An 11204-nucleotide genomic window follows, 5' to 3' on the forward strand; every position below is an offset into this window, starting at 1 on the left:
TTGGACAGGCTCAGGGGAGCCGACTGTTACATGTTCAGGAATTTTGCAAGCTGGTTGTTAAAATGTTGGTAGCTTGAAATTGGCCACGTGGGAGTGTTTACATCCCAGAAATTGGCAAGCACTACAAATCAGAGTTTTTTTTCTCCTTTGTAGAGTCAATTGTTAAACATTTGCCATCTCATCTCTGGACATAAGGATGTTGAAGGCAGAACTGAATATGAGATATAAGAGAAAGAGAAATCAAAGGTGACTTGACAGCTTTTAGACTGACAGCATGTGTACCACGAGCAACAGGGTTGGGAAGGATGCAAGAAGATAGAATTAGTGTTTTCATCACAGAGTGGGGAAAACTTCTTTCTGGGTTTGAAGAGTAGGATATTTAGGCAAAGAGGAAGGAGAACAATTTTTCTTCTAAAAATAGAATGGGGGCTCATTTGTACTCAAGAGGCCAAAGAGCAACTCAACAAGGCTAGGGAGTCTGGGGTAGACAGGAATCCAGAAGACAGAATAACTCTTCATGCATGTACATGAGTGTGTGGTTCATGGCCAATTACCAAGGGGATGGATGAGAGATATCCTGATATGTGTAGATTTGACTTGTTCCTCACATTCTGGGGAGATGTCTTGAGTCAGTCCCCAGAGCTAGATCCCACGGCCCCGGCTCAGGACCATGTATGAAGACCAGCTCTGGGGGCATCAAGGATTGTGAGAAGGAGCAGCAGGAGGATGTGAGCAGGCATGTCTCCAGGAAGGGGAGGCATTAGCAGCAGAGTCATGGAGGCTTCTAGTCAGCTTGGCTCCTTCTCTTAGGCGGGGCCCCAGGGAAGGAAGGAGGCAACAGAGATTGAGGGTTGTACATAACATTGAAGGAAGGAAGGAGCTGTGGGAAACTTATCCACATTTAATTATCTGCTCATCATCACAGAAATGTTCCCTGCATGCCTCCTGTGTCCCCGGTGCTGTTCTCCTCCTGGGATGCCTGTAGCGAGAGAACAGGCAGCCGCTGAAATAGGACTCTGCCACCTCAGCCTTCTTCCCCAAGTCCTGATCCCCCTTCCTCATCCTTTCCACTCTGTCACTCAGAGGATCAGAGCAGGAACAGCCCTCAGAGCGGCATCCAGGACTTCTCAACATTACTCTAAAATGTGGGTTCCTTTTGCCCCATGAGCCTCAGCATTCAAATAATCTACAGAAGGTCTCCAAGGGAACGAGTAACTCAGCTGACTCTCATTCAGCCTCCCGCTGCCTGCTTCCTCCATAGAACCCCTAGGACTCTGTGGACACCTTTGAAAACGCTTGATCCAATCCTCCTCCTGCAGGACCCCACACAGCTCCTGGGATTGAGAACCTCTGAGAGGGATCCACAATACTCCTGAGAGTATTGAGGGAGGTGTGTCACCTTCTCTTAACTCCACATGGTCCTGACCCTGTGTGACCTGTGGGATGGCCCTGTTACTGACCTTCCCCTTTATGGGACAGACCATGTCCTGCGCTCCCTGCCCCAAAACTTACAGTCAGGCCGTCCATTTCCAGTGGACGTAGATGGCAGAGACTCCGATGGCCAGCAGCACCTTTGTGCTTAGGAGGAGGACTACCAGAGGGACAACAGACAGCACTCGGCCTGGAAATCAAGCAACAGGAGGAGCCATTAGAGGGGCCACACAGGAGCCATTCCCAGGGCCTCAACTTACCCCATCTGAGGCTACCTGGGCCATCAACATTCTGTAGCTTTTGAAGCGACATCCTGCCCTGCACTCAACCTCGAGGCTGAACTTAGGGTTAAGATGTTCCTCATTCTGACTCACCCCGTTCTCAGGATGCCAGGGTTGTCCCCCTGCAGGGAAGGGTGGAGAATGTGTTCTCAGTGACCTGTAAGTGTAGTGCCTGGTTTATTTACTTGATCCTCATACCTCTATGGAGCAGGTATTATTATCCTCATTCTGATGGGGAAACTGAGACTCAGAGAGTTCAGGGAGGGTCACAAGATTAGTGGGATTCAAACCTAGGGAAATCCATCACTGTTGTCCTGTAGAATGACCCAGAGACCTTGCCATTTGGACCAAGACAAGTCCAGTCTCTCAGGGTCATAGGAATGAATGTCCACACAGCATGCAAGTGGAGTGAGGACAGGTTTCACGGTGGGTGAGAGAGTTGCAAGGCTGCCCTGGTTCATAGCAGGGGCAAGGCTGGATGACCCCATGTTCTCAGGAGCTGAGGGAACCCTCAGGTGGCCTGACCTCATGCGACCTGCTGCTGGGATAACACCCTAGTGAGTCTAGTAAATGGGGTCTCATGCTTAGGATGGGCTTCAAATGCCATTCGGCCCACCTTGATCCCAGTGCCAGTGTCAGATGAAAACTTTCTGTTGATCTCAGAAAATTGTATCTGAGCAAGTACATTTCGCTTCTTTGCTTTTTTACAATGAGGTGTTTTTGCTGTTGAAATTAAGTAAACAAAGATATTAAAATAATTTTTCATAACTAAAATTATCCTTAAGGAAGGAGAGGAGACCTCACCCTCTTTTGCTCCTGGGGTCCTGGAGGATGACAGTCAGGAGCGGCTCTCTGGGACTTTCTCTCAGGTGAAGAAGCTGCATTGCCCAAGTTTTCACCTCCTTCTGGAGGGCAGCTCGCATCAGAGAACCGGCTGAACTGGAGTATAGAGGCTCAGCCCTCTCCCCTCCACTGAAAACAGCTCTGAACGACCACCCTGCTCCCCAGCTCTGTGAGAGCACGAGTCTTTGTTGTGCCTGGATTGTAGGTCACCAGCTCCCTGTCCCAGTCCTGCCCCTTCACTCCCACAGGCATGTTGATCCTGGCTGCACTCCACACTAAGCTTCCACATTCTCATGTCCATTTCAGTCTCTTCCCAGCGCAACTGACCTCTCTGTGAATCCATCTGGCAGTGGTCTGGAAAGCCAACTCTAGATGCAAATTTGAACTGGATCACTGGGCTGGCTGACCAAGAGGACCCCAGCACTGGCAGGAAGTGGAGCAGGGGAGGCCCTGGCTCCCGCTAGTGGAGCAAGTGTTTAAACTTCACCAGTGGTGAACTGGGAGGGTGTAACCAGACCGAGAGAATACTTTGGCATCAGGCATTTGAAATTGTGTTGGAAAATGGTAATTATAGGGACTATGGAATGGGATGGCTGTTGCTGTGGCATCAATCCTTTGGAGAAAGACAATGAAAAGTAAGAGAGATTAATCACATGTGTAAGGTCAAGTGTGAGAGCCGGAGGACTTCCTGGCAGCATTGCAGAGTCTTATCTCCTAGAACCAGAGGGCAGAAGAACTGAGGATGGGCCCAGGACATCATTATATTAGCAGAGCTACAGAGGAGGCTGAATTCTCAACTTCAGTGGGCCTGTCTGCCAGAATAGGGCCCTGTTGGGGACATATGGGACCCTGAGATGTGGGACAGGGTCATATGGGCCAAAGAACTGAAGAATCTTCAGTGACTTCTGGGCACTAAGGACAATGGCAGCAGTACACCCCTTATCTCCAAAAATGACCTCTCCAACCACAAGGAAACACAAAGAGGAGAAAGTAAATTCTACACAAAACTGGCTCTCTGTATCACTTGAAGAGAAAATGCTAAAACTTCAAAATAACTATGAGTTAAAGAGTAAAATCACCAAACCCTAGTGCACAGTCTGTCACTAGGCTGCCATCCCAGATTCACCCAGCCACAGGAAAAGTGACAAGGGCAGCTAGCAAAGGAGCCTGCGAGTTATTTGGAAATCCCGCCACCAATATTAAATCCACACTAAATTTGAAAATGTTGGAAAAGTGTCCTGCAGAGCAGAGCACGGATCACAGGAAGGAGTTTCAAAGTAAGCTTGGTTGAAAAGGGTTGGCACAGACTCCTCAGAATCTGTAAACATGTTACTTACATGGCAAAAGGCACTCGCCTTGGTGATTAAGTTAAGGATCTTGAGATGGGGACATTATCTTGGGTTATTTGAGTGGAGCCAGTGTCATCACAAAGGTCCTTATAAGTGAAAGAGGGAGGCAGGAGAGTCAGAGAATGAGATGTGATGACCGAGTCAGAGGTCAGAGTGAGGTGGGGACCTTACCAAGGAATGCAGGCAGCCTCTAGGGGCAGGAAAAGGCAAGGACTTGGATTCTCCCCTAGAGCCTCAGGAAAGAGTACAGTCCTGCCAACACTTTGTAGACTTATGCCCTCTAGAACAGTAATATAATAAATTTGTGTTGTTTAAAGCTACTAAAAGTGTGGTAATTTGTTACAGCAGCAATAGGAACCTAACACAAATAGACTGGGACATTTAAAAGGATAGATGTGACTACTGTCACTCACTTTAAAGTGCATAACTTCTGAGAGGAAAAGGTAGAAGAGAAGGAGAAAGTCTTGTTTGGCACTTGAGTGGTGAAGGGAAAAAGGAAATGGGGCAGGGGTGGATTTAAGGTCCTGAAAGACAAAGAGAAACAAAAAAACTCAGAGGCCTCAGAACCTTTCTCCCACTGTCAAAATCAACCACAAACCCAAACTCCGTTTACATGCCTGGATTGTGCTGTACTGAGAGAAGAGAGGCCCATTAAGCTAGGAATATTGTAAAATACCCCAACAATATACAAATGAACCCAAAGATGTGTATCCTCACACCATACCCACCGGACCCAGGACTGCAGTGGCTGGAGCCCTCAGATGCCCAGGACAGGCTGGGCATCCCTCTGCAGCAGGGTCATAGAGGAGTCTTGCACTTTGCTCCAGCCCCACCAACCTGGACAACACAAAAACCATTTCCAGACTCAGTACACTAGTGAGCCTGCTCAATCAGGCACACTGAGAGCACCCAGAAATAACAGCCCTGGTCTGAGCCCTGTGGGAGATGGAGACTAAGGAGCAAACCCAGGCTGGTCCAGACACGATGGTGTAGACCCACCTCTCCCTGCTCTCCCCCTTCAGTACAATCTGACTCCTAGAAACAACGCGAGGTACAAGCACAGGAGGACGCTGACAGGAGGACGAGGAAGCAGACTGGCTGGGCCCTGAGCACTGGAGGGAGAACACAGCGGCCAGGGGTCTAGATCCCACTCTCCTGACTGCCCAGCACAGGAGGAGACCAGGATGGCATTAGACAAAGGAGAAGTGTAACATCAGTCATATAAGTTTCTCAAGAAATGAGAAAAGGAGGAGCAAAATAAACCCATGGCAGAAGGAAGGAAATAAAAAAGAAAAGAGGAGAAAAATCAATTAAACTGAAAACAGAGAAACAATAGAGAAAATCCCTGAAATAAAAAGCAAGTTCTTGGAAAAGATCCATAACATTGAAAAACTTCTAGCAAGACTGATGACAAAAAAAGCAGAACTGACACATTGCCAGTATCAGGAATGCAAGAGGGGACTTCACTACAGACCCTGCAGATTTCAGAAGGATAATAAGGGGGTGATTGTGAGCAACCCTACAGGCAGATATGACAACTTAGAGAAAATGGACCAAATTCCTCAAAAAGCACAACCTAGGGGCTGGCACCGTAGTGTAGCAGTTAAGTGCGCATGCTCCACTTCAGCTGCCTGGGGTTCACAGGTTTGGATCCTGGGCACGCACCAACACACCGCTTGTCAAGCCATGCTGTGGCGGCGTCCCATATAAAGTAGAGGAAGATGGGCATGGATGTTAGCCCGGGGCCAATCTTCCTCAGCAAAAAGAGGAGGATTGGCATCGGATATTAGCTAAGGCTAATCTTCCTCACACACACACACACAGAAAAAGCACAACCTACTACAGTTCACCCATAATTAAATGAATATTTGAACAGCCCCAACCTCTTCAAACTCTTTACAAATCTGAAAAGGATTCTCCAGGTCCAGATAGTTTCACAGGAAATTCTACCAAGCATTTACAGATGAATTAAAACCAATATTGGTGCACAAAAAACAGCTATAAAAGAAATTTGGGGAAATGTGAATGTATACTCCATTTTAGATAATATTAGGGAATTATTGTTAATTTTATTAAGTGTGTAATGGCATTGGTTTTGTAGAAAAACCAATGTCCTTAATCATAGACCACACAATAGTGAACTCCATTTGCACCTGGATGTGTGTGCATGACTAAGTTATTAGTGGACACAATTATGCAACTTCTGTATGTCTCTTGTTTTAAGGGAAATGAGACAATTTCCTATCTTTACTTTGTATCAGGTAAGCTTACAGACACTCGGTGTCCCAGGGTTGACCCAGCAGATGAGGACAACACCATAGGGCATGTTGGAAAGGACATGGCCCTTTGAATGGTCTTCTGGAGTAAAGACTCCTGGAAACCTGACTCGACTCCCTTCTGATGTTACCTGAGAGAGAAATAAGACATATTTTGTTCATAGAAATGAGGACTCTGTACGTCCTTGGGACAATGCCCAGCTGAGGGGGAATGTGTCTCTAATTAGCACATATGTCCTGTACAGGCTGGTGGTGTCTCTCCTCAGGAATTTAGATTTACCCTGATGAGTTTAGCCCAATCACTTGGTCTAATGTCAAGAAGTCTTCAACAACATTCTCCCCATAGCTCCTCAAGTCTTTCTGGAAACCTCCAAACTCTCAGGGGTGGTTGAAGCAGCAAAGGAGATCACAGAGGAAATGGAATTTGCATATAGTAGATGTGCAGTGAGCAGTTGTGATTATTGCTGGTCCATTGTCAGAAATCAGGAGATAAAGGAGGCCCATGCTGTGACCACTCATGGTCACCTGGGTGTCTGGTCCAGACTCAAACCCCTTGTCCTCAGGACTCCTTTCCAGAATTTCACAGAGTAGGAGGTACAGGCATCTGCTGGAGTGACATTACTGATGTGGATGGAAAAGTCTAGGATGGAACAGAGGTTAGGCAGAGGTTAGAAAGAGAAGGAGGAGGGAGGTGGGCTGATATGGATGGTGAACATAATCATTGTTAGGTGGAGAAAGAAAGAGGCAGGATGCTATGAACAGGATGAGCTCCCTCCTTTCCTTCTTGCTTCTTTAATATGTATTGATATCAACAGATCTATAAAGATATGCACCAAACTCTTACCAGTGGTGACTCCTGGATTGTGGGATTTAGGGGAGGAGAGCTCACTTCCAATTCTACTTTATATTTATAGACTTCTAGATTATTCAATAATAAGCATTAATTACTAATTTCAACATAAAAAAAGATGAAGAGTCAGGTCAGTTGGAGTGGAGGCCTCACCAGGGGTTCCACCTGTGTCCCGCTCCTTCTGGTGGGCAGAGGCCTCCAGGGTATGCTGTTTGGTGACCGCTGGCTGCCCATCATGCTCCACCCGGCAGGTGAGCTCCACATCCTCCCTGTGGGCAGATGAGTTCACCAGGAGCCAGCTCATCTGGATAAAGGTCCCATCCTTGTTCTCTATAAGGGTTGAGGCAGTTTCTGTTCGGGACACGTTTCTATTCTCCAACCAGGTCAGCTTTAGGTGCCGGGGGTAGAACTTGTTCACCTCACAAGTGACCACGTTCATCTGGTTCCCTGCCGTCGGGTGTTGGGAAACCTCCAAGGTGGGCGGAACTGAAACAGCACAGGGCAGAGGCTCTGACCTTATGGAACAGACAGATCACAGAGGAGGGCTCCATAACTTAGCTCCCATCACAGATGGGAATCACCCAGGACAGTGCTAGGCATGCAGCAGGCACTCAAACAATGAGAGTACTTTCTGCATATGAATGAAATCACTAAGCACAGTGCCAAGCACACAGTAGGTGCTCAAGGACTGATAGTTTCTAGTAGGGTCATAATGAGTGAAATCAATGAGCACAGCCCCTGGCATACAGTGGGAGCATAATAACTGTAGGAAAATAAATGAAATCACCAAGTACCTGGGGGCTGGGCTTAGAGTAGGTGCTCAGCAACTGGAGCTGCTATTGGTAAAGTAGACGACACGACCTAGCACAGAGCTCGGCACGGGGCCGGTGTTCACCTGGCAGCTGCCGTTAAAACAGGTGAGTGACCAGCACATCCAGGTGCTTGGTGATTGGGAAGGACGGTCAGGAACTAGATTCCAGGAAATCCAGGCCTGGAGCAAACAGCAGGGGGAGGAGCGGGCTTGGGGCCTTGGGGGCAGGTGTGGGCTGGGGTGAGGGGCATCTACCTCGGAGGGTCTCAGACAAGTTGGCCGTCCCACGAAGAGGAGGGCCCCCCTGCAGGGTGACGTGGGCCACCTCACAGATGACCTGGGAGAGAACATCCCCCGCGGCCAGCACCACCTTGGCTGTGCTGAAGACGCTGTAGGAAACGCCGTCTCCCTCTGGGTCCACGTTGGTCTGGGAGGCTGGGAGCTCATTCCCATTTTTGAACCACTTCAGGGTGATGTTTCTGGGGGAGAAGCCGTGGGACTCGCAGGTGAAGCTCACTGTCTGCTCAGGCATGGCCCTCGCTGTGGGGCCCGATACCACGGGCGGAGAGGGTTTGGCTACAAGAGGAGCATTTATAAACAATAAACCTGATTGTGATTATATCACTGAACATAAGCGTGTGACACACTTAAGAACCTTCACATAGATTATTTTTTAATCCTTCTAATAGTGCTGGGAGGGCGGGTCATCATCCTCATCTTACAGAGGAGGACACACAGGTTCCCAGAGATGAACTCTGAGGAAGAGGCAGGTTTGGGGGGATACTCAATTGCTACCACCTCTAGGCGGGAAATTTGGCAATATCCAACAAATTAAAATACACACATCTGCTGACCTAGCAATGCCATTCCCAGTGGGCATCTCCAACTTGAGTAGAGTGTTGCAGCACTGGTTTAATATCCCAAGGTCGGGAACAACTTTGTATCCATCAATGGAAGACTGTAAAATGAAAGATGCTGTCTCCATACAGTGCATGTTATGCAGCTGTTGAAACAATGGGCAGCTCTGGGTGCTGACATGGAATGTTTGATTGGGGATGATGTGGATGAAGATGAGGCGAGCTTCCCAATCACCTCGGGCCTCAGGGGCTGAATGCGAGGGGCATTCTGAACCTTTGGGAAACCGATGAAAAGCAGAAATGCTGGCTTCCTGTTCAGTGGTTTGGTTAGCAAATTTATTCATCACTTACTATGGGCCAGGCTCTGCTAGAGAAAGAGTTCATATGCCAGGGCAGGAAGGGGCCTGCCTCGAATCAGATCTGGGTTCTGGAATGATGCCCTCCCTCACTGGCCATGTGACCGTGGGCAAGTCCTCCGCTATCTCTTGGCCCCAGGCTCCCCATCTGTAAATATGGGGTTTGGGGCGGTTGGGCCTAAAGGTTCTTCCTGTGCAGACATTTCAGGATTCAGTATCCTGGGCCTCCGGCAGAAAACCCTAAATTACCATCCTTGCTGCGTCAACAGGAAACACCTAAGTAACACACATGGGGAACCTCTTCCCTGGGTGAGGGACATTCTGAGATGACCCAGCTCTGCCGGGAGCCTTCGGTGACTGTGTGAGTTGGTCTCTGAATCCCACGCGAGTTTTCTGGACAGACACACAGCAAACACCCAACCTGTGCACATCTCCTCCAGCTGGGCTGTCAGAGTAAACAGAGAGTCTGGGCCTCTTAGGGATTCCTCTCAGTGTGATGTTTCTGAGGATGAAGTGAAGAAACACACATTCTCTCCTCCCTGCCCTGCCTGGATTTCTCCTCACAGGAAGGGAAGAGGATGTGAGCCTTCTGGGAGAAGAGCCTTTGCCTGCTGTGTCCACTGCTGCTTCCACAGCACCCAGAGCAGTGCCGGGCACACAGTAGGTGCTCAGTTAGTGCTGAGTAAAGGGAGACTCGGCCACACTGAGGGGCACTCTCTGGGGGCAGGGGTGAGGTCTGACCGTGTGACTGGGCAAGTCACTCAGACTTTCAGTTCCCTCCTCCCTGGAAGAAAGGGCTGGACAGGATGGAAAAGGCAAGGGCTGTGGAGCCAGGCAGACGGGGGTTCAGACATTTCCCCCCATTTACCAGCAGTGGGGCCTTGAGCAACTAGCACGACCTCTCCAGGCCTCAACTTCCCTGATCTGTGGAAGGGGGGGACATCAGATCATGAATATAAGCACCCACAGCCACACCTGATTCTTGCTGTTGCTCAAAGAATGGAGGGCGTTATTACTGACTTCTTGTCACGCACCAGGGGATGAAGGAGGCCCACGCTGTACTCACCACTCACGGTGAGCTGGGTGCCTGGTCCAGACTTAATCTCCACGTCATCAGGGCTCCCTTTCTGGAACTTCACACAGTAGTAGATACCGGTGTCTGCTGCGGTGATGTTACTGATGTGGATGGAATAGTCCGTGCTGTTTCTCTTTGTGGTGTCTGCAACATTTGTTACTCGGGGGAAGTGGCCTCCTTTGAAATTGTAGATTAACTCCCGGCCGGGCCCTGTCCCCCTGAACCACTGGACATTCCCTACAGGGAGGATGGAGGTCAGGGTGCAGTGCAGAGTGGCCGTCCCTCCGGCTGCGATGGTCACTGACTCAAGCTGAATCACCTGCAGCTCCTCCGCACCTGCTGCTCCTGGAGAAAAACAAACTGATCGTTTATTCATGCTTATGTGATCCTGTAGGTTTTCTCAAGCGTTCATCAATAACAGCTTTCACTGACTGAGTGCACACCACAAGTGGGCCTTGAGCTCAGCACATTGCATGGAAACTGCACGTAACCTTCACAACAAGTATGTAATGTGAGACCGTATCACAAACGAGGAAATAAGGCACAGAGAGGTTAAGTGATGTGGCAGAGAGCCGCTCTGGGTGCCTGAGCCCTCTCTAGGGCTAGTGATTCACCAAATAATTCCGCATATCCACTCTCTGGCCTCACAGAGGGTTGCATTTCTGGACTTTTGCATTGAACAGGGCCCGGAGACTTCTTTAGATCATTGAGTTGCGGTAGAAGTGATGGATGTATTTTGTGGGATATGCATTTAACTCTCAGAACCTCTATAGATCAACTTCCCTCTTCCATATGCTCATGATGGGTCTGCTCCATCAGCCTGGATACTTGAGTGACACTGACAGGGAGAGCTCCCAACACACAATGAACGTGTAGTTTAAATAAGAAGTGAAACATTGTTTCAAGTTCCTGGGATTTTTTTCCATAGCGTAATCACGTTATATTAGTGTCCTAATTCTGCTGTAACAAATTAACAATAATTTAGTGGCTTAAACAACAGAAATTTATTATCTTACAGTTCTGGAGGTCAGAAGTCCACAACTGGTGTTACTGGGCTAAAATCAAGGTGTCAGCT

The 11204-nt window shown here is 48.7% G+C and overlaps 1 protein-coding gene across 1 annotated transcript in view; it reads right to left on the reverse strand.

The window, feature by feature from the left end:
• Window positions 1–1514: 1514 nt before the first annotated feature.
• The window catches only part of LOC101406654 (signal-regulatory protein beta-1-like), a 15385-nt gene continuing 5695 nt past the window's right edge, over window positions 1515–11204 (reverse strand). The window contains exons 2-5 of the mRNA XM_087445495.1: window positions 10121–10474; window positions 8097–8417; window positions 7184–7516; window positions 1515–1621 (exon numbers count right to left, since the gene is read on the reverse strand). Coding sequence (XP_087301621.1) covers window positions 1515–1621; window positions 7184–7516; window positions 8097–8417; window positions 10121–10474 — 1115 coding nt within the window. The remainder of the gene's footprint in view (window positions 1622–7183; window positions 7517–8096; window positions 8418–10120; window positions 10475–11204) is intronic.

Source organism: Ceratotherium simum, chromosome 21, assembly GCF_057802395.1.
Source record: "Ceratotherium simum simum isolate JZ-2026a chromosome 21, ASM5780239v1, whole genome shotgun sequence".
NCBI classification, from domain to species: domain Eukaryota; kingdom Metazoa; phylum Chordata; class Mammalia; order Perissodactyla; family Rhinocerotidae; genus Ceratotherium; species Ceratotherium simum.